This window comes from Micromys minutus (genome assembly GCF_963924665.1).
Source record: "Micromys minutus genome assembly, chromosome: 19".
Lineage (NCBI taxonomy): Eukaryota > Metazoa > Chordata > Mammalia > Rodentia > Muridae > Micromys > Micromys minutus.
Genome location: NC_137954.1, coordinates 11,560,865 through 11,585,370, shown reverse-complemented (window position 1 = coordinate 11,585,370; position 24,506 = coordinate 11,560,865). Strand labels below are relative to the sequence as shown.

Here is a 24,506-nt window from a genome sequence, read left to right as displayed (position 1 = left end):
GCTGCCAGAGGAGCTTGGGGTTCTGAACTAAAACCAGGCCTGAGTAAGAAGATCTCAGGGCCAGTAAAGAGATAAACCGTTTCATATTTTTTAATATTTACTGCAACACTTGGTCATTATGTTTTGTGCAGGAATAGAAACACTAAGACATATTGTTACCAGGAGTGGGTTATTTCTGTGCCAACCTGAATATGTTTTGGGGAGGACTGTGGAAGGACTTTGGAATTTTGAGCTGGAAGAGCCATTGGGATATTAAGAGCTCTGTGGGATGTTCTGTAGGAGCTTAGAAGATAATGTTGAGAACAGTGCAAAAGATGGAGGCCTGGCTTGTGATATTTCAGAGGGAAGATTAAAGACTCTTATCAGGGCTGTTGCTATTTTGGTTGTAAAGATCCTATGGTTTTGGTTAGCTGGAGCTGAAGAATTAGCTGTGATTAACAGGATACCAGAACCAATAAAGCAAAACTTTTGCATTACCGGGACTATTGATGCTGGCTAGTTGGAGCTAAGAAATTAGTAGTGATTAAGAAGATATCAGCATCATTTATGTAACATCTTCTGGGAAGTGTTTTTTGAGAGCACAAAGAGATTGTGTTCCAGAGATAGCCAAGGTTGTACCTCCTGCTGTGGCTGGACTTGGTAATATGTAACAGTCACCCAGGTGGTACTGGTTTTGAAAAGATGAAAGGGTCATGAAGAGCAGATGAGGCTTGGCACTGTGAGAGGCCATGGAAGGCCATTGGTGAAGATGCAGCCTCAGTTGCAATGAATGCTTCAGGACTGAAGGGGTCATGCAAAGGAGTTGAGGCTTGGAACCATGAACAGAGGTTATTGGTGAAGCATAGATGCAGTGAAAGACAGCAGTGTTTTGGAGATGCCAGTGCCATGAGATGACCACCAAGAACAGCAGCAGCAGTGGAGAACAGGCAGCTGGAGCCTAGAAGACAAAGTGTGTGCTACAAAGGGCAGAGCTGGAGAAGTGACCCAAGCCCTTGAAGGAACCCAGAAGTTCATGAGTGGATCCCAGATAATGGATGGTTAGAGTTTGCTTTTGCTTTTGACTGTGCCCTGATCTTTTTTCCCTCTTGAAGAAAATAATTCAGTGGAGCCCACAGTTAAGAAACTTTCAATTGGATTTGATTTTAAATTTTAAAAGAGATTGGATATTTTAAAGGGACTGCCTCCAAGTTCCTGCTGTTTTGAGTTCCTGTCCCATAAGCCAAATAATCTTTTTCCTCCCCAATTTGCTTTTTGGTTATAATGTTTCTTTGCAGCAATAGAAACCCTAAGACAGTGTCACATAAACATTGTTGAAACACTTAAATCTCATATATGCAGTGAAATAGGGACTCAAATTCCTTGTCCTTTTGCATGTGAATGCTCATTTGGTATTTTCATTATATGTTCCTATTCAATTTTAAATGTGTATTTTGTCTGAATGTGTGACTATGAACCCCATTCAGGCTTGGCTTGGTGCTGAAAAAAAAACGTATCAGAGTCTCTGGGACTAGAGTTATAGGCAGTTTTGAATGCATAAAAGGGTGCTGGGATCAAACCTGAGCCCTCTCATTACTAATTACAGAAAATATTATTTTACTAATGTCTTATACTATGAAATGTTTTTGATTTGCTTTAGTTTTCATTTTTACCCCTTTATTTGTTATAACCTTACTTCTTCCGGAATGCTTGTGCAAGAAGGTCACTGTATTCAAAGGAAGAAGTTTAGGTCTTTTTATGACACAAGGCAACTAGTTTATGAGTTGGAGGGAGCTCCTGCCTACAACTTCAAAACTTTCAATAGCATTTTAGCCATCTATAACCACTAAGACTTTGTTCTAGATCTGGGGGTGCGGTGTCCCCAGTCTTTAATCTCAGTACTTGGGAGGCAGAGGCAAGAGGATCTCTGTGAGTTGGAGACCAGTCTAGATGACATAGCAATGTTCTGTAATAGTCAGGGCTACTTAGTGAGACCCTGCCTTAAAACACAAACCAGAACAAAAGATGTGTCCTGAAGGGTCGTTTATTCATCCCCCACCTCCAGACCCCCACAGGATTCTTCTAAGCAGCTTTGGCTGACCAAGATGGCCTCGAACTCAGAGATCTGCTTGCCTCTGCTTCTCTCACCTAGAGTGCGCCACCATATCTCAGCACGTTGTGGTTAACTTCATTCACTTACATGCCAGTGGCTTCCAAACCTCTTTCCCTTTCTCTCTTTTAGAATATAGAAAATTGTTACTGTGCTTCCAGTAATCAAAGCCATGAGTGTGGCAGCAGCAAGAGGGGGCCATAAAAATATTATACAGGTAATTCACTATATTCAGGGAGGGTTGGTTCAGGCCTCAGAAGCGCGCAAGGTGCCTAACAGGGAGGAGTCTAAGCGTCAGTTTGACCCCAAACGCGCAGCCTACAGGCAAAGCGCTGTGGGCTTGGTTTTCTTGCTTTACAAGTAGTTTCCAACCTCGCGGATTTCACCCCACGGCCTTCCAAGTCGTTTTCCCGCTTCCTTTTCCCGTCGTCCCGAAACGCTCCCGTGCGCGCGGCGGAAGTGACGCAAGACGTAGCGGAAGTCCCTGCAGCCGCGGTGTTGTGCTGTGGAGAAGAGACCGATTTGTAAACCTCAGAGTGCGGTTCTGCCTGCCGGAGCCCGCTGTGGTGCGGAGACCCCCGGGTGAATCCACCATCACCATGTCTGACCAGGTACAGGGCTGGGGTCTTGGGGCTCAGGGCCGTCGGCTGCTGGCTGGGGCCCTGGGCTGAGGCGCGGGGGAGGGGGGATGAGGTTGGGGGAGGGGGCTGCCCGTCGGGAGGGGGCCGCGAGGGACGCCGAGCGCCTGGCAGAGTCGGGCCGAGCCGCCTGGGACCGAGGGGATCTGGGTTCCATGCGCCCACCGAGGCCCTCTCTGAGGCCCCTACCCCCACGCCACCCGGCGCCGGGTCTCTCGACAGCTCCCAGGTTTCTCGGGCTCGCCGGGGGCCCAGGCCCGCTCCCTTGTCCCTGAGAGCAACCTGGGGGAAAACGACCGTTTCCCTTCAGAGGACCGATGGCAGAAGCAAGGCCCTAGGCCCAGTTATGTAACGGGAGGGAATCCCTGACTGGGAGGCTGGGTGGCCCTGAAAAGCAGCTCGGCTCCACTTGGGGGGTTCTTGGTCCCGGAGAGTGGGGGGCGGCCAGGGAGCCTTGTGTGAGGCGACTGGGAACCCAGGAGACGCTGCTTTTCCGTTGTGTTTGCCCGGAGGGTCAGTCCGACTCTGCTCACTTGAGTCTGTTTTTCCATCCCGGGGTGCGGAGCGATCGGCTCTTTCTCTACTTTCTATTTCTTACTCGGGATTGGTCCATCAGCTCTCCAGTTGTAGGAGCGCTCAGACTAGCCGAGAAACAAACTAAAGAGTGCCACCCACCAACAAGTCAGTTCATCTGGCCTTTAACCTGCAGGCGACTGGCACTTTAAAAAAAATAGTACATGTTTTGTTCTTTGACGATCGATTTTATAAGTGAAAGTGACGCATTTAGATTATGTGCACCCCCAAACCTCTCTTCCAGGAGTCCCTGGACTAATTTTCGAGAAAAAAAAAACTGTCCGTGTTGTACAATTGCAGAATATTTTCAGAGAGCTGCCAATTAGTAATAAAATGCTGTGTCTCGGTATTAGTGTCAAGGATTTGCATGGTATTTGCATTCAAATGGGAGAGACTCCTTGCCACCTAAAATTTTCTTCATCCTATTTTAGTTACTACCTTTGGGGCTACTTTTTCCATCCCGTGGTGCGGGGTGGTGCGGAGCGGTTGGTTCTTCCTCTGTACTTTCTATTTCTTACTCGGGATTGATTGGTCCATCAACTCTCCAGTTGTAGGAGCACTCAGACTAACCGAGAAACAAACTAAAGAGTGCCACCACCAACAAGCCATACATACAGTTTTTGTCTGGCTTTTCTTTTGTTTGCTCAGATGACTTAATTTTCAGAGTATTTTTTGATTTTTACTTTAGTGACAATTATTCAGTAAACTTTTTCATTCAACTTCACAATGTAGTTGAACTTTAAAAAAAAATTCTTGTTTTATTTTTGGTTTTTAGAGTTTTCTGTGTGGCTTTGGCTGTCCTGGAACTCCCTCTGTAGACCAGGCTGTCATCCAGTTCATAGAGATCCACCTGTCTCTGTCTCCTGAGTGCTGGGATGAAAGGCTTTCGCCACCACAGACTGGCTAAGGTGGTTCTACTTTTTAGCTTATCCACACTGTAGACTCGTGGGATGAATTTACTTATTAATAATCTGGATCAATCCTTTTTAGGATAGAAATGAGTTTATGAATAATTTGTTTATGACAGTTGTTTACTTAGTTACCAGAGAGGCAAGATCAGCTGTAAATGCTTAGGTTTCATCAGCCTTCTATTTTGGAAGGAGCTAGAAGAAAGTGTGTTAGCCTGATGAGAGGGCAACACACAGAAAGTTCTAAGTTTTAGGATTAGTTTTGCTATATAAAGATATGAAGAAAGGAAGAGGGCCCTAGGACGCAGGTTTTCAGGGGATCTGCATAGTCACACTATGCTGCTTGCTGTAGGACTCACCTCACTGGGGTTATTGGGTGTTGGACCTATGTGCTTTTTTTTTTTTTTTTTTTTTAAGATGTATTTATTTATTCTATATAAGCACACTGTAGCTGTCTTCAGAAACACCAAAAGAGGGCATCATATCTTACAGATGGTTGTGAGCCACCATGTGATTGCTGGGAACTGAACTCAGGACCTCTGGAAGAGCAGTCAGTGCTCTTAACCACTGAGCCATCTCTCCAGCCCCACATCCTCACTTCTTTTACTTTGTTTCACTAAGTTGTCTAGGTTGGACTATAACACAACTTGTCTTTGAACTTGAACTCTGGACTCCTTCAGCCTTGCAGGATTACAGTTATGTTGCCACTCCTAGTGTGTGTGTGTGTTTCTCATTCATGCATGTTCAATGAAATTTTTAGTTTTTTTGAGACAGTATTTTTTTTCCTTAAGAACTTATTTTTTGATGTCTATGAATATTCTATTCTACAAAAGTCTGATGACAGAAGAGAGCATCATAGATTGTATCATGAGCCACTGTGTACTTGCTGGGACTTGAACCCAGGTCCCCTGATTCATAACCCAGTGCTCTTAACCACTGAGCCATCCCTCCGGCCTGTTGAGACAGAGTCTTAACTATGTAGCTTATCCTGGCCTGGAACTCACAGTGTCTCCTGAGTGCTGGGATTAAAGACCTCTACCACCATACCTGATAAAACTAGTCTTTAATTGGGCTACACGTTAAAGCAATTTGCATATGAAATAGGGCTACTACTCCTAATTTTTTTTGTCATAAAAAAGTAATAAAAATGTACACTAACATTTTAGGGGCTATTTATTTTTTCAGGGTTTCTCTGTGTAGCCTTCATTGTCCTGGGACTTGCTATGTAGATCAGGTTGGCATCAGATCTGCCTCCCAGAGTGTATTCCACCATGACTCACAACTGGGTTGATAGGGTTTTAAATCATTGCAAGTGTTATACTAGATTTAGGAGCTGCTGCTTTAGGCTGATTGACTATTAGTATTAGTTCCCAGAACTAGTTCATTATTGAGTGTTAAAGATTTAGAGAAAATGGTTAAATGAATCCTTGCCTGTAAGAGGGTTAATGAGTGAGAGTAGGAATCCCCAAGTACTGTATGTAATAAATAGTAACAGCATGAGACTGAGCTGTCTTCAGAAGGTAGCCTCGGAGTGTATTTTTCAAGTTGGGGGTGTAGATAGTTATAATGTGCTTGACCTGAATAAAAGGATGCCCTGGGTCCAACTCTAGTACACATACATTTAGAAGCTCTGTACCTTGTGCTCAACATAGTCAAGTCGAATGATTGTTTCAGCTTTTTTCTTTGTTTTGAGATGATCTCACTGTGTATCTAGGCTGGCAGTGGTCCTTCTATTTTTACTTTCCTGGGTCCTGATTACAGGCATATACCACTGTGTCTTGTCATAATTTCAGTTTAAAGTGAGTGGACTTTTATGTCTAAAATAGATCATAATTTAATCCCTAAACCTTGAGAATTCACTGAAATTATGCAGTTAAAAAAAGAATTATGCAGTTGGTTTTTTTTTTTTTTTTTTTTTTTTTTTTGAATAAAGTACTATAGGTCTCATCATTGGTACATTGCCCAAAGGTTGAGGATCATTCTATAACCATTAGTAGAAATTTGTTTAGCCTAATTTCACATTTCATCAAAACTAGAAGCATAATATCAAAATAAGATTAATTTGAACCATTATTTTCCCTTTCTTATAGTCTAGTGAAAACTGTTTTCCTTTTTATATCAAATCATCAAAAGCAACTTGTATCTTTAGTATAATAAAAACAAAACAAAATCAACCCAGTTGGGAATAACACTTCTAGAACCTGGCTGTGGAAGTAGGTCCTATATTAGTCAAATCCCAAAGGTCACCCCAGATTCATGGAAAAGACATACCTCATTTCTCAATAAGAGTTAAAAAGAACTTGAAGTTGTCTTTAGTTTTTTCATGTGACTTGTATTTATCTGCTGTGATAGCATTAGTATTTTTTTTAATATTTATTTTATGTATATGAGTACACTGTTGCTATTTTCAGACACAGCAGAAGAGGGCATTGGATCCCATTACAGATGGTTGTGAGCCACCATGTGGTTGCTGGGAGTTGAACTCAGGACCTCTGGAAGAGCAGTCAGTGCTCTAACCACTGAGCCATCTCCCCAGCCCCATAGCATTAGTTTTTACAGTGTTCTGATAGCTTGTTATTAATCTCTGCTGCTCTTGGTAACAGTTTGAGTTTGCAGGAAGATAAATGGTTGTATATTAAAATGTATAGTTATGTATACCATTCACATCATAGAACATATTAAACAATAGCAGTTAACTTTACCATCTATTTTGTGTTAGATCCTTAGGTATTCTAGGAGAGGAGTGCTTTATATTTGGTCATCCTGATTGAGTGAGATGTTGCTAGTGGATATTACAAGCCCATTATAGTGAAGCATTTCAATTGTAATAACTATTTTATATTGAACAGTATGATAGTTATGGTTGGTCAGAGTATTCACAGTTGAGTAGTTGGCAGTTCAAAACTGTGTTGGCAAATGCTTATAATCTAAGTGAGATCCTGTTTTAGTCCTCGCAAAGGGGAGGGAGAAAAAATAAAAAACCCCACAATTTTTTTTTTTTTTTTTTTTTTTTTGGTGGGTATGTGTCTACATACACAGGCCATGCTTTCACTCAGAGCTTAGAAGACTAAGTTTGTTCTCTGTTCCCACTATGTCATTTTCAGGAATTGATCTCAGGACTCAGGTTGTCAAGTTTGGCAGCAAGTGCTTTTATTCACTGATCCATCTTTCTAGTCCACACACAGTAGTGCTCCCCCCACTTATATGTCTTATAAATGAATGCCATGTGTGTTTTGGGTTTCCAGGTGGGGTAGAAGAGGAGGGTATCCTATTCCCTGGAGCTGGAGTTACAATAGTTGTGAGAGAATTGAACTCTGGTATTTTTGCATAAGCCTAAGCTCTCTTAACTACCAAGCTATCTCTCTAGCCGCCTTTGTGTATTGAATGCCATTGCTATATTACATTCTAGTCTGTTTTTACTCCAAGGCATTTGTACGGAGAGGTCTGCCTTTTGAAGTGGTTATGTAGGCTTTTTTTTCCCCTTGAGACAGGTTCTTTTACCATAGCCCACATTGGCTTGTAGCAGTCTTCCTCCCTTAGCCTCCAAGTATTGAGATTGCATTAATGAGGATCCATCCAGTATAGGACTTGCTTTAAACATAAGCCAAATGATACTTGTTTATAGTACTTTTTTTTTTTTTTTTTTGGCCAGGATTGCTTTTGGATTAATAAATAGACTGGTAGAGTTTAGGTTGGACAAATAGGCCATTAGGTTTTTGTTTTTTCCATGAAACAAGTGTGGATAAAGCTTGTATTTGTGTACTAGGTAAGAGAAAATGTAGAAAGAAAACATTATTTCATGTTTCATTGGTTAGCCTGTGTTACAAATGGGGGAATAATGGTTCTCTTTTGTTTTGTTTTTTTATTGAAACTTTTTTTCTTTTGTCAGCCCGGCTGTTTTGGAACTTGCCCTTTAGACTAGGTTGGCTTTAAACTCAGATCTACTTGCCTCTGTCTTTCAAGTGCTTCGATCACAGGTTGCACTACCTCACATGATGAAATGATTTTTGTTTTGTTTTGCTGAGCAAATTTAAGTTTTCCCTGTGAGGGAGGGAAAGTAGATACCGTGTAAGTGATTAACAATATTTGCCATATCTCCAAATTCGATTGATTATGCTTCTGGACACAAACAAAACAGTTTGTTCCAGGCTTTATAGAGATCTTACAGTCTAGGCCTAAAACAGTATTTTTATACAACTAGTGGCAGATTTTCAGCAGCAATTTTTAGTTCTTGATCAGCTTTGGTATTTAGTGTTGAGCCACCCAGTTCAGGGTTATAATGTAATGTAAGGTAATGTAATATATTTTGATGTAATGAATTAATTACCTTGAGTGCTTAACTTAAACTTTGAAGTGAGTTATATCTGATAGGTTCTGATCCAGATATTTGGTCCTGTTTCATTCAGTTTGATCCATTGCCTACCAAGCTATCTTGCCCACACAGTTTTTACATTTTAATAATAGATTGAAGAATTAGAATTGCTTGATTTTTATTTTGTTGGGCTTTCTTTATTAGGAAATAAAATAAAAGTTGATGTCTACATAATTGTTTTTAAAGTTTAAATACATTTTTAGCGAACATTTTTATGGAAAATGTAAATGTGTATATAATATTACCTCATATGTTCATTTCTTTTCTTATTTTTTAAATCCATAGCATCTGACAACACTCCATGTTCGTTTTAAGCCAATCTCAGGCATTTACATGTAAATAAGGCTTGAAAAATTTTTTGAAATTGTAATATAATTACAATTTTTCATTTCATTTCTCCAAACTTTCCCTTTTGTTCTTTAAAATTCATAGCCTCTTTTTCTTTGTTATGTGTGTGCATGTGAATTCCTAAGTATATAATAAGTACAACTTGCACAGTCTGCATAATGTTACTTGTATGTATGTTTTCAGGGCTGCCCACTGGATAACAAGTTGGTGTGTTCTTTACTGGGGATGACTATTGTTTTCTTCTTGGCATTCCTTAGTAGTTCTCTTGAGCACACCTCTTATCCACATGAGCAGCCATGGGTATGTAGCTTCTGACAGTTCTAGGAGACATAATTCATACTTTCACAGCAAACCTTGCAAAGGGTTTTTCCCCCCTTTCTTTTAATATACCCACAATACTGTGTCCTATTTTCTGTCTCTTCTTTTACTTCTCTTTTCTTCCTATCTCTCTCTCTCTTGGTGAGTGTCAGGGTCTCACTATGTAGCCCTAACTGGCCTAGCTGTGCTGACTTCAAACTACAGAGATCTGAATCAAACTACTGAATGTTGGGATTAAAGGCCTATGCCACCAAGCCCAGCTCTGTATCCTACTTTTCAAAAGGAAAAATATATTTTCAAAAATTAAATAAATAGATATCAGATAGATGACTTAGCAATAAAGAGCACTGGCTGCTCTTCAGAGGATGTTGGTTTGATTCCCACACCTACATGGTGGCTTACAACTGTAACTTTAATTTCCAGGGATCCAACATCCTTCTGGCCTCTGAGCACTGCATGCATATGGTATATAGACATGTGCAGGCAAAACACCTATACACATAAAAATAAATTATATGTATATGTATGGGTGAAATGAACTGGACATACCCTTTTAATTTCGTGCTTCAGAAGCAGAGGCAAGAGGATCTCTGAGTTCAGAGCCAGCCAGGTCTAGTCGATATTTCATGTGAGTCCCAGGATAGCCAGGAGTATATAAAGAGATTTTGTCTCAAAAAAAGAAAAATCTGAAAAAGAAAAAAATAATTTTTCTTTAATCTCTTTTTTTTTCCAGTAAGAATTAGCAATCCTTGTGTGGCTGAAAGGACACTAGTGGCAGACTAGTTAAATGAGATTCTCTGTCTATGTGACTGAATTGTCTGTGTACAGCTGAATGCCAGAGTATGTCTTTGATTTGAAATTGTGCATTCTAACCCTTATGGATTTTGTACTTTTAAAGGCACACTGTTGTATTTTCTTATTTTCCAGTTCAGTTCAGTTCAGTTGTTCCTTAGAAGAGTTGATAGTGCTTAGTTCCTAGTAAATTCTTTTACCTTTCCAGTCATGAGGATTCAGTCTCTCAATGATTAAGCACTGGAAATTGTCATGACTTTTTTCTGTTCTGTTGGCTATCTATTCTTGCCAGTCAAGTCAATTTGCTCTCTTTGGAACTGTCCTTTCTTTGATGACCTACTGTCCTAGACTTGATTGAATGCTTTCACTGTTCTGTAACTAGTGTGCTGTACTATTTTGTATTGTTTCCCTTTTATTTTAATTTTTTAAACAGACTGAGAAGGAAAGAGCATACAAGATACTGAGATTACTGGAGACTTTTTCATTTTGTCTGTGATCTTTTATTTTCTAGACTGTCAGTAGAAAATGGATAGTTGGGCTGGAGTGATGGCTCAGTGGTTAAGAGCACTGGCTGCTTTTCCAGAGGTCCTGAGTTCAAATCCCAGCAACCACATGGTGGCTCACAACCATCTGTAATGAGATCTGATGCCCTCTTCTGGTGTGTCTGAAGACAGCTACAATATACTCATATACATAAAACAAGTAAAAAAATTTTTTAAAAGAGAAGCTAAAGATAACTATAACAAATAATGTTTGTTATAGTCAGATGAGTTTATATGGTAATTGTAGTTGGGAATCCACGAAGTTTGTTTTTTTGATTGCTGTTGTGATTGTTGGCTTAGTTCTGGGAGTTGAACTCAGAACTTTTTGCACACCAAATTTATTTTGCCCCGACCTATGTTGTTAGTCCTATACTTTGTTTTGATTTTGGTTTTCAGAAAAAGGAATTAAGGCTAACAGAAATTAGAAATATTGCCTTTAGTTGTAGATACTTACATGCCCAAAGGACATCAACTATAGATATTCAGGCCCTTGGATAAAAGTATGTGAACCCTGAAATTGTCAGGTTGAAGAGGATTATTTTGTTATTTGTTTTGGTATTCGTGTCTGTCCTGTTTTGCTTTTTGTTACTTTTATAAAACACTGACCAAACCAAGCCTTGCTTACATTTCCAAGTCACAGTTCATTGAAGGAAGCCAGGGCAGCAACTGAAGGCAGGAACTGAAGCAGAGGTCTTGGAGGAATGGAATGCTGCTTACTGGCTTACTCAGCTTGCTTTTTTATATAAAGCCAGGATAATTTTCTCAAGGGTGGCATTGCCCACAATGGTCTAGGATCTCCTGGATCAAGAAAATGCATCCATACACTTGCTCACAGGTCATGCTGATGGAGGCAGTTCTTCAGTTGAGGTTCTCTCTACCAGGACATTCCTGTTTGTGTCAAATTAACCAAAGACAGCATGGTATCTTAAGAGGTAGTTAGTTACCCTTGAGGCAAGGAAGAAAAGCAGAGAGTTGAAGGCCAGTATTTAAAGAAACAACTGAAATGAGAAGTCAATGAGTATTGGAAGGCAGAGATGGAGAAATTTGAGTGTCCTTTGGATTTAGCAGTAAGCAGTTCAGCTGGAACTCCCTGGTGAGGGCAATGTTGAATGGAATGTTGATGCATGCCCCAGATTACAGCTAGTAGAGAGCAAAGTGCCTGCAGCAAATACTGACTTGTGAAATTTTGACAATGGAAAAATAAGGACAACAGTAGAGAAGTCAGGTCAAGAAGGCCAATATTTCCATGAAGGACATGTATGAGTTGCAAGTAGAGGCATTGAAGGAAGACAGTGTTTGGGAGAGGTCTCTTGCTCTGAGAAGGCATTTCAGTATTCAGTTGACCTATGGGCAGATTTTGGAAAAGGCTTTACCTTTATTTCAGATAAAGGAAACTGGGGCCATAAAGGGCTGAGGATAGAAGGCTGATAGTCATACTTGGGAGTGTGGTGGTTCGAATGAGAATGGCCCCCATAGGCTCACATATTTAACAGTTAGTCCCCAGTTGGTGACTCTTTGGGAATGATTAGGGGGTATGGCCCTTTTGGAGGAGTGTGTTACTCAGGGTGGGTTTGAAGTTTTATAACTAGCCATTCCCAGTACACATCTGCCTCCTGCATGTGATTTGAGATGTTGTTCTTGCCACCTTTTGCTCCATCAATTTTATCAGTTGCCTTTGTTGTGTTTTATCAAAGCAGTAGAACAATATCTTAAGATGAGAGGCATTAGCAAGTCGTGAACAGATTTCTTGGGTTTCAAAAGGAAAATGAAAATGGGTTTAGTGATCGAAATGTTGTGGAGGTTGTGTTTAGACTTTAATTAAGATATTGGAAATCATTTATGCTTTTTGAGTATTATAGGATCCAAGAAAGCTGTGCTTCAGAAGGAAGTTTCTGAAGTTCTATGGATGATTGATTAGAGGATGGGGGATTTTTTGTTTCTGAGTGTCCTCTATAGCTACCCTAACCTAGGAAACATTTGTATGGAGGTATATTGCTGCTATCTCTTTTTTTTTTTTTTTTGGTGCTAACTTAAACAAACTTCTTACTCCCTCTCCTTCCAGGATGGAGAGATGTGGTTGCTTTTTGTTGCCCTTCATTACAGAGGATAACCCTTTGCTCTCTAGATACTTACAAGAAGAAGCAACTCAAACTGTAAATTCATAGAAAAGTGCGAGACAATGTTTGAAGGTAGTCTAGTTTTCATAGGAAATACTGCCCAGCTAAAGAGGGTTAGTTCTGCCTGCTGCCACAGTACTCAAGCATTGAAAGCACACAGAATAAGAATCAAGTATACTGCTTCATACTGTCTTTTCTGTCATTAAGTATTTCCTTAGACTCTGGACTGACCGAGTCTCAGTGAGATGTTCCGTGGAGCTTAGTGTGCTTACTCACTTGCTCTCCATACCTAACAGCATACAAAGAACTGGGCTGCACTCTGTTGTTACAGTACACATCTTTATATTTGCTTCCTCCCCACACACACAGTTCCCCTTCTGCTTACATAGTACATAAACTCCTACCCTCTCTTCTTCCCCCACTTTAGATCTTTCTCATCCTTTTCATAGTCTCCTCCATACATATAAACATGAATCTCAGTCTAGATTATACATTTGAGAGAAAACATTAACCCATTGGTTGATTGACTTTTTTTTTAAGATACTAGGTAGTGATTGCCTTTTGGATGTACTGGCAAAGATTTCTCCCATCGTGTAGGCTCTTTCCACTCTATTGATAGTTTTCTGTGCAGAAACTTTAATTTCATCTAATACCATTTGTCAGTTCTTGGGATTATTTCTTGTGCTATTGGAATTGTGTTTTGCACATTTCTAAATGTTATTTTAGAATTTAGTAGTTTAAATTTCAGTTTACTGGCATGTGTTGTATAGGTAGTTTCTCTGCTTTTTGAATAGGAAAATTCAGTGTGTTAATTCTTTTTTGTTGTTTTAAAACAGGATTTTCCTGTGTAACAGTCAGTTCTGGCAGTTGTTTTGTAGACTAGGTTCCAAACTCGGAGATTCACCTGTTTCTGCCTCCCAGTGCTAAGATAAAAGGCATAAAGGCATCCACTGTCATACATGGCCCAGTGTGCTAATTCTTATAATTTTGGTTGTGAACCTAGTCATCTCTCCAGCCCACAATGTGCTAATTCTTAGTGCTTGTGGATTAGCTTTTTTTTTTTTTTTGACACAGCTTTCATTTTGTATCCCTGGCTGGTCTAGAACTTTTATGTAGACCAGCATAGCTGCAAACTCACAGGAATTCACTGCCCTGACTGGATTAACTTTTTGGATGTGTGTGTGTCTTTTTCTTTTTCTTTTTTTTTTTAAACTTTATTTATTATATATATAGCTGTCTTTAGACACACTTGAAGAGGCCATCAGATCACATTACAGATGGTTGTGAGCCACCATGTGGTTGCTGGGAATTGAACTCAGAACCTCCAGAAGAGCAGTCAGTGCTCTTAACCATTGAGCCATCTCTCCAGCCCCCCCCTTTTTTTTTTAAAAAATGATTTATTATATATAAATACACTGTAGCTATCTTCAGACACACCAGAAGAGGGCATCAGATCCTGTTACAGATGGTTGTGAGCCACCATGTGGTTGCTGGGCTTTGAACTCAGGCTGGAAGAGCAGTCAGTGCTCTTAACCCTTGAGCCATCCGTCCAGCCCTAAAACTGATTTCTTTTTTTTTTTAATTTATTTATTAATTATATATGAGTACACTGTAGTTGTCTTCAGACACACCAGAAGAGGGCATCAGATCCCATTATAGATGGTCCTGAGCCACCATGTGGTTGCTGGGATTTGAACTTAGGACCTCTAGAAGAACAGTCAGTGCTCTTCACCACTGAGCCATCTCTCCAGCCCCAAAACTGATTTCTTTAGACTCCAGTATTTAGACTAGTATTTTGATTATCCTTTCTAAATAACCTTTGCTTGTGATGTATTTACATATCTTGATACAACTAATAGTCTCAGGATAGGCTGTGAGAACAAAATCTTGGATTCAGAATGTTTTACTAAGAGATGAACTCCTGATTAAGAGGAATTGATTATAGTGCAATAGTTTCCCCGGTAACTTGTTAGAAACAAATTCACAGTGTAGGGGCTCATCAGTATTTCTTAAGTCTTTCAGGTGACTAATACGTGGTTACATTTTAGATTCTTACTGTAGGATATGATGATTTAAAAAAAAAACAAAAACCTTTCTCTCTTCCCTTCATTCTTCTCCTTTTCTCTCTTTTTAAAGAGATTCACTTGCCTCTGCCTCCTAAGTGCTGGAATTAAAGGCATTCACTACATCCCCGCCTGGTTTAACTTTCTTTAGTGAATGGGGAGTTTGAATAATAATTGGGTAGTAGAGGGAGAATTAAATGTTTTCTGTATTTTCAGGTGCAGGGTCGTTTACCTGGGGGGAACATAATGGGTGTTCGTAATTAATAATATAGTATTTAGGAATCTTCATCTTTAATCTGGAAATTTCTTTTAGGAGGCAAAACCTTCAACTGAGGACTTAGGGGATAAGAAGGAAGGAGAATACATTAAACTCAAAGTTATTGGACAGGTAAGTTTTATTATTTTTCTGCTTTGACGTTTCAGTATGCGAACACATAGAAAAAATACTAGATAAAGCAAGCTGTTTAAAAATTGCATTTTCACTTATTGTACATAAATTTGTTGGAAGTAAAAGAGGTGATACTGTTTGTTTTCTTTGTTTTTGAGACAGGGTCTTATTATGTAGCCCTTGCTTGGTCTTACTTTGGTAGATTAGGTTTGCTTTAAACTATAGACTGCTTCCCCCCTTTAAGTGCTGGAATGAAAATATGTGCCACCACACCTAGAGTGTTAGTACTTTTTTTTTTAAAGTTAGGATTAGTGAAATATACTCTTACCATCAAATTATGAGACTTCTCCACATTCTTTCAACTGTGAGATTAGTGTTGCCACTGTGAGAATTTTATTTATATATTTTCTTGATCATTAGAACTTTTTTTTGGAGGGGAGTCTGCTTAGCATGTATGTGTGCTGTAGAAGTAGTGGTGGTGGTGGTGGTTGTGGGAATTGAACCTAGGGTCCAGCACTTGGCCAGGTAAGTTCTACCACTTAATCTTATCCCCAGCCATCCTTTTTCTCTTTTTATTATTACTTTGAGTATGAAAGGTGGGCATGCAGTGTATATGCTCAGTTGTGTGTGCTTATGCTCACATAATGGGAGTCAGAGAAGGATACTTAGATGCCTACTCTTACTCTTTACCTTATTCCCTGACACAGGGATCCTCACTGCTCCTGGAGCTAGCTTATGGTCAGCAAGTTTCAGGGTTCCCTCCTCTTTCCCATAGTACTGGAGTTCGGCTCTGGCTTTTGTTTTTTTAGTGTTTGTACTGGGATCTAAAATTGTGCTTGCACTATCTTACCCACTGAACCTTTTTTCCCCCCTCCACTCTTCTCTGTTTTCAAATATTTTTATTTTATTTTTAAAATTTATGTGTATGGGTATTTGGCTGCATTTATGTTTGTAGCACCTGCATGCCTGGCATCCATGGAATTGTAGTTACAGATGTTTGTGAGTTGCCATATGGTTGCTGGGAAATCAAACCAAGGTCCTCTGAAAGAGAAACCAGTGCTGTTAACCACTGACTTATCTGTCCAGCTGCTGACAGTACTATTACGACCATCATTATCATTATTATGATACAAATTCTCACTGTGTAAGCCCTGTCAGGCGCTTACTACTCACTCAGTAGACCAGGTGGGCCTTACAGAGATCTGCCTGCTTCTGTTTATTTTTTCAGTGCTGGGATTAAAAGCAAATGTAAATAAAGTCAAACTCGTGTCAAGAAATGAGCAAGCAACCAGTTAACAGGAAGCAGACAGGATTATTAAAAGCCAGAGAGAGCAAGAGGGAGATAGGAGGATGGATAGGAAGATGCACAGGAAGAAGGGAAGCATATTCAGTTTGAGGGAGGTTATTTGAGACAATGTGAGAGAGGGGGATTACTGGTGGGATGTCAGCTAAGGAGGAAGGTCAGCTGGGTGCTTTCTCTGCCTCTCTGAGCTAGCAGGCTTACTCCAACATCTGGCTCCTGAGTCTTCATTGGTAAAAACATACAATTGCCTCAATTCGTGACACAATCACGTAGACAAATTATGCCAGCTGTAGACAAACTGAGAAGCCACCAGATTTGGTAATACCTGGGAAGTCCCCAAGTAGAAAGTTAAGCAGTATTAAAAGTAGTATTCCCACATTAAAGATGGGAAATATTGGTACAGGACAGTGGGATCTTGTATAGTGCTACTTTAGATGGCTTGAAAATAGAAGTAGAAAATGGAATGATAAATGACTTGAGATTGACATAATAGCGATTATCATTACCATCAGTCTGGTAACTCATATTTTATCCTTAATAGCCATAGTGGGTTTTTGTGCCACATATAAAAAGATGGTTTGATAATTATGTCAAATATGATGAAACTGAAGAGGGGTGTCCCAAGGTTGTTGGTTGTTAGAAAACCAACCTTAGTTTATCTTAGTTTATCTACATGGCCTACTAGCAGATGATAGGCACCATCCTCCAAGGTTACAAAGAAGTTAAATGGAATTCTATAGACAAGATTTGAGGAGGTTTAAGGAAGTGGGTGTTGTTCTTTTTGTTTGTTTGTTTGTTTTTTAATATGGTTTGCATTTATCCTATGTGAAACAAATATTAAATTCATGAGCAACTCAAAATAGAATTATCCTCCAAGACTGGAAATAATTTGATAATAGCAGTATTGGAAACTGGTCCTCAGTTACAATTGTGAACATGGTGGAAAGAGGAAGCCAGGGCCTTAGAACAATGAAATAGGGCTGTAGAGGTATTAACATTTCTCAAGATAGTTGCTAGGTGAAGGTCAATATGCTGAGTTACAAAAGCAGCTTGAATTTGATGATCATAACATTGGCACTTTGTCATTTAGTAGCTTTAAATGCTTGGAAAGGTTGAAGAATCAGGAAAGAGATCCGAGTTATTTTATAAGACCCAAAAGAGACCTTCACTAACTTTTTGAAAAGATTGATGTCAGCTGTAAATAGAACAATATCAGAAGTTAGACATATATTAATTGAATCTTTGGCTTTTGAAGATGCCAATTCAGAATGAAAAAAGAGTGATTAGACCTTTAAGGGCAAAATCAGCACCAATAAATGAATGGATTAGAATATGGCTGATATTGGATCTCACATTTATGATGGTACTCTAGGAGAAGTAATTTCTAAAAGTTTTAAGCAAAATCAAAGAGGTAGTTGCTTTAATTGTGGTAAGCAAAGTCATTTGAAAAGAGATTGTAGGCAAGATGTTCCTTGAAACACTGTTTTTTCTAGAGATAATCCAAAAGGTCCTCAGCTTTCTGGAGTATGCAGAAAGTGTGGCCAATGTTGGGATTCTGTAAACCCCACCCCTCACTTACCTGGCAATAGCCAGGTATGCTCTGCCCCAGTTACCTGACACTATAAAGGGGCTGCTTGCCCCCTCCTTTCTCTCTTGCTCTCCTCTCTCCTTGCCCCCTCCTCTCTATCTTGTCCTTTGCTCTTTCACTCTTGCTCTCCCCCCTTGTCCCTCCCCATTCCCTTCCCCCTCTCCATGTGCTCATGACTGGTCTCCACTTCCCTACTCCTCTCTTCTCTCTCTCTCTGCCTCTGCCACCCTCTTAACTCTCCCCATGACCTGAATAAACTCTATTCTGTACTGTACCATTGTGTGGCTGATCCCTTAGGAGGAAGGGACTCCTAACATGGGTCCCCCAGAGGCATCCCCTTTGCTCTCATCCTCGCTGCACCTCCATGGCCATATCTCCTACCCATTCTCTTCATCTTTTTTCTAACATTGGTGCCTAAACCTGGGACATTCATCTTTTCTTTTTTATATACACATCAGCCAAGGCCAGCTTTGAACTAATAAAAGCAGAAGAGACAGGCAAGGTAATGCTTTGCCATTGGGAAATGCCCTAAGGGGCCTCCAAGTTCAATTCTCTGATAGCATTGGAGAAACTTATCCACAGATCAATTAAAAGATTTAATGCCGGTTGTTAAAAACAACACTGCTCAGAGCTGGAGAGATGGCTCAGCAGTCAAGAGCACTGGCTGCTCTTCCAGAGGTCCCTGTTTCAATTTCCAGCATCCACATGGCAGTTCATAACTGTCTGTAATTTCAGTTCTAGTGAATATAGACAACATAATATGCAGGAAAAACACCAATGCTCATAAAAATAAACCGTGTGTAAAAAACATTGGTCTGGATATAATCAAGGACAGAACAGCTTTAGCAGATAAAAACAGAAAATTCAGGAGAGACTAGAAAGCATGTGTTTTGGCAAACTGCTACAAATGATCAGAGACTAAAACTAAAGATACAAATAAATGGCACTGAAATAGGTTTAGTTGACACAAGAACAGATGTAACAATAATTTCATCAATTCTTGGCATTCAGATTGGCCTCTTTAGGAGGTAAATATTCAGCTTCTATGGATTGAAACTTCATTTCAGCTGAAGCAAAGTATAAAATGGGTGAAATGTGTAGGGCCAGAAGGACAAATAAGAAAATTAAAGCCATATGTGGCTAATATAGCCATGAATGTATGGGGATGTGATTTGTTGCAGCAATGGAAAAACACAGATTAATATTCTTTATATCTCAGAAACAAACTGTAAAATAAAGAATGGTTCTGAGAAAAATGTTAAAAGGTATTATTAGGCTGGAAAGATGGTTCTGTGGCTACGAGCACTCACTCACTGTTCTTCTAGAGATCCTGAGTTCAATTCCCAGCAACCACAAGGTGGCTCACAACCATCTGTTGTGTGTAGTTCCTACTGCCCTGCTTTAAGCTCTGGGTGGACTGTACAAACAACCCCTGCCCAGAGAATATTAGAACTGTGGATGAAAAATACAGGCACATATACGTAGCTTAACTTAAACCTACCCTTTTGGCTCAATTGCTGGGTGCTTTTAGTCTCTTGTGACGAACATGCGCTTCTTAATACTTTTAGCTCAGCACCTCTTAATCTGCCCTTAGTTTAGTGTCCTGGACACCTTCTTGTTCAACAACCCAAAACTGCACTCAATTTAATTGCATTTCTAATCTCTCGCCATGGCCTGGTAACCTTTTCTCTCTCTGAAGCATGGTGAACCCTCCCTGCCCCTCTTTCTTTCTTGTGTCTTAGCCTGCCTGTAGGTATCTGGAAGTCCTGCCCCTTTGCTTCTGCCCAGCAATTGGCCCCTAACTTCTTTATGATTCATCAAGAACCAATTGGGGAACATGACCTTAGTATCAGAACCACCCCCTACAACCATCTATAATGTACTCTGATGCCCTTTTCTGGCAGTCAGGTGTACACGTGAACAAGAAGATAGAGCACTCATACATAAAATACATTACAGTCACAGACCATTCAGGTTGTACATAAACAGAACATAACAGTTGTTGGTCTTTCAAAGGGACAAATCAGTCTACCTTTAAAATGGTTAACTGACAAACCTGTGTGGGTGGAACAATGACCCTTGACATTAGAAAAATTACAGGCACTAGAACAGCCAGTACAGAGCAGCTAGATGCTCAGTTTATTGACGAATCAACCAGTCCGTGAAATTCTTCTATTTATTTTGTCATTAAAGAATCTGTAAAATAAACAATGTTAACAAATTTAAGAGTCATAAATAAGGTGATTCAGTCAATGGGCTCTTTACAGCCTGGAATTCCCTTTCTCTTTTTATTACCTAAAGGATAGTTTATAATGATTGATTTTAAAGTGCTTTTTTTTTTTTAAAAAAAAAACTATACCTTTACAAAAATAGAATTAAGAAATATTTGCCTTTACAGGCAAATACTTAGGATAATGATCAACCTGTTAAAAGGTATTGGAAAGTATTTCCACAAGGAAAATTAAATAGTCCAATAATGAAATTACAAGAAAATGTCCTACTTGTTTTTATATAACCAGACTCCATTACTAGGAAAATAAGTAATTCTGAGTGAGAGAAATAGTCTTTTGCAGGGAAGAACTCACCTCCCCTCAGCTGGTTATCCGATACCAAGTGGTCAGTCCTAAAAATCATATAGATATGAGCAGCACTATACAGACTGAGCAGAGTCTGTGTATATGCTTAGGATTATTTGTGTGTGCATTTGTGTAACAGTGATTTTTTTTTAAAATAAAGTTGTAAAGAAAAAAAGTGAGAGGACATAAATTTGAGGTATACGGGAGGTTGGATGGAGAAAAGAGAAAAATGATGTAATTGTATTACATTTCAAGAAATTGTTTTGTTTTTTGTTTTGTTTTAGACAGGATCTCTCTGTGTAACTCAGGCTACCCTAGAATTCTCTGTAAACCAGGCTGCACTGAACTCAATTGCATTTGCCTTCCAGTGCTGGGTTTAAAGGCATGCACTATCATGTCTAGTTTGGAATTATATTGTGTTAGGTATGCTGTAAATATTTTTATCTTTTTATAAAATTATTATGAATATATTAAATATGCTAACAACATACATTTGTGAATGTGGTGTGCATTCAATTGGTCTTGAAATTTTATGATAAGGCAAATGCTAATTTTTTTTCTGATAATTTGCTTGACAATCTGGATAGAAGAAAAGTATTTTCAATAGAAAAGATGCTGGGGATTGAATCTAAGACAAGTATTCCACTTGGCAGCTTTAGTCCCAAACCTTCAGTTTGAATTACTAAAGTTTTTATTCATGTTAGAGAAACCAGCTCCCCCCTCCCCCCCCCAAAAAAAAGACAAAATAACAAAAGACTGGGATTGGGGATTTAGCTCAGTGGTAGAGAGCACTTGCCTAGCAAATGTGAAGCCCTGGGTTCTGTCCTCAGCTCTGGAGGAAAAAAAGACAAAATAACAAAGAGAAACCAGTTTCAGTGATTCACTTCAGAGTAGAAAAAGGTTTTCTATGTTATTTTTAAAGTTTACATTTTTCTTCTAGGTTTGACCACCTTCAGGGATACTAGTTGGTATGAATGGGAGAGTATGTTTTGTTTTGGTTGCTTATGAGGGTTTGTGATGGTTCGTTTTTATTTTTACAGTATTTATTTTGATGGATATGCTGTCATGAAGGAATGCATTCTTTTAAACACAAATTTATATTAATAATTTGATACCAAAACATCTCTGTTTTACTAATTTTTTTATAATGGGTTGCTAAAAAGTTACTTGGAATTTAATTAGATTGCTTTAACGGAACTAGTTAGGAATGCTAGAAAGAATATTTTGGTGGAAAACTTTAATTGACAGGGTATAATTAAATAATTTGGTTCAAGTTAACTAAGTAGTGTAGACAAATAATGTTTCCCTTTATCTCCTTAGGATAGCAGTGAGATACATTTCAAAGTGAAAATGACAACACATCTCAAGAAACTCAAAGAATCATACTGTCAAAGACAGGTTTGTATATTGTGACATTAAATATAATGCTTTGCCAAAAAGTTCTGTTTTCACCATTAGGAACTTAAGGAAAAAGCCTAATGTTGTGACCCATTTCAGAATTTGAATTAATAGAACATAGAAATAGTATGAAAGTAACTCATTTTTACTGACTGCTCAGATGAGTATTTTTGTCTGGATGGTTTGCATCTGGTATACAACTGTAAAGTAATCCTTTTAGGTTATTACAGTGAAATTTCCGTGTTCTCCTAACCATGAGCTTTAGGCCACATTTCAAATGTAAATCTATAATTAATATATTTTGGGGCGGGGCTGGAAATAGGGATCGACACTTTAGAGCACTGACTGCTCTTCCAAGGGACCTGGGTTCAATTTCCAACACCCACTTGGTGGCTCTCAACCATCTGCAAATCCAGTTTTAAAGGATCTGATGCCTCCTGTGGGCACTGTACATACATGGTATACAGACACAGGCAGGCAAAACACACAAAGTATTTACTTTCTTTATACATACTATAGATCACAGCAAATTATATATCATGTTTTCAAATATTTCAAGATAATTTCTAGGAATTAACTCCTTTAAAAGTATCTGTTTACTTGTCTACATTCACACTTTTTAGAAAAGATTTATTTTCTCTGTGAGTACACTGTTGCTCTATTCAGACACACCAGAAGAGGGCATCACATCTCATTACAGATGGTTGTGAGCCACCAAGTGGCTGCTGGGAATTGAACTCAAGACCTCTGGAAGAGCAGTCAGTGCTCTTAACCACTGAGCCAACTCTCTAGCCCAACATTCACACATTTTATACTTACAAATAATTAATAAAAATTGGGTACAATGTTCTATATTATCTTTAGCTACATAAACTATTCCAGGACAGTCAGGGCTATATAGTAAGACCCTGTCTCATTACATAAATAGATATAAATATAAATAAAATAAAAAATATATATGTGAATAAAATTGGATGTAAGAATGTAATTTATGCTGGGTGTGGTGGGATACACCTATAATCCCAACACTGATAGGGTGATGTGGTCAAGAGATCTCGGTTATCTTTTACTATATAAGAAACTTGAGGCCAGTCTGAGTTGTATGAAATCCTGTCATAAAACTAAAATAAAAATAAGTTAAAAACAATACATAGAGATAACCAAGGTTGAATTGTTTGTTTGTTTTGAGACAGGGCCTCTCTGCATAGCCCTAGCTGTCCTGGAACTCACTATGTAGACCAAGCTAGCCCAGAACCCAGATATCCTTCTGCGTTTGCCTCCTGGGTTCTGACTGTCACCATGCTTGGCATATTTTAATTTCTTTGTAGTTTGTTCAGTTATAGTGTTTAAACATCCACAGATAAAAGTTTTAGGTTTTTTGTTGTTTTAGTTAAATTTTACTTACGGTGTTTTGCCTGCATGTATGTCTGTATTATGTCCATAGTGCCCTCAGATGCTGGAAGTGGGCATTGGATTCCCTCAACACTGGAATTAAGATAGCTGCATGTGAGTGCTGGGAATTGAACATGAGTCCTCTGAAAGAGCAGCCAGTGCTCTTAACCACTGAGTTATTTCTCTGGCCCTTCTTGATTCATACTTTCTTGTGAAGTTACTTTCTTTTAAAGAGTCATTTCCCCTTAGCTATCATTAAAATAGTTAAAAAATATAAACATCATATGTAGCATTTAGGCTTAACCTGGTGTGTGTGTACATATATATTATTGTGTCTTATCTAGATATCTCTGCATTACCAAATTCTTTGGATTTAATGTTTAAAATCAGTTTTGAATGTACAGTTAGAAGCCAGAAAACATATCCATATCCAGGTCCTTATTTTCTTTTATGTTAGCTCAGACTTAAGGGGAGAATGAACACAGTCGTGGTTAAGAGAATAATCTTATCAATTATTTCGAGCTGTATTTCTTGGCCACCTCTTATTTATAGGCCTTAAGTTCCCTACTTGTAAAATGAACATGAGGAGATAACCTTCTTGAATCTTTGTGAAGAACATTATATAAATGTTCACTTGGTACATGAGGCTTGTTAAAACCTTTTATGTTTCATGCTTTTTGTTTCCCCCCTCTTTTGGTTTTATCATAGTTACTAATAACCTAAGATTTTTATACACACTTTCTTTTTCCTTCTTTTAGGGAGTTCCAATGAATTCACTCAGGTTTCTCTTTGAAGGTCAGAGGATTGCTGATAATCATACTCCGAAAGAAGTAAGTATGAAAAAGCTTGAAATAAGATTTTAATTAAAGGGACTGGAGAGATGGCTCAGCGGTTAAGAGCACTGACTGCTCTTCCAGAGGTTCTGAGTTCAATTCCCAGCAACCACATGGTGGCTCACAACCATCTATAATGGATCTCATGCCCTCTTATGGTGTGTCTGAAGACAGTGTACTCACATGATTAAAATAAATCTTACCCAAAAAAAAAAAAAAAAGATTTTAGATAAAATGGGTTGGGATTCTAGCTCAGTGGTAGAGCATGTGC

At 39.0% G+C, this 24,506-nt stretch overlaps 1 protein-coding gene across 1 annotated transcript in view; it reads left to right on the top strand.

The window, feature by feature from the left end:
- The first annotated feature begins 2,567 nt into the window (after positions 1-2,567).
- The window catches only part of SUMO1 (small ubiquitin like modifier 1), a 29,477-nt gene continuing 7,538 nt past the window's right edge, over positions 2,568-24,506 (top strand). The window contains exons 1-4 of the mRNA XM_080933245.1: positions 2,568-2,697; positions 15,071-15,145; positions 21,933-22,010; positions 24,161-24,232. Of these exons, the coding sequence (XP_080789371.1) occupies positions 2,686-2,697; positions 15,071-15,145; positions 21,933-22,010; positions 24,161-24,232 (237 nt within the window). The 5' untranslated portion in view covers positions 2,568-2,685. The remainder of the gene's footprint in view (positions 2,698-15,070; positions 15,146-21,932; positions 22,011-24,160; positions 24,233-24,506) is intronic.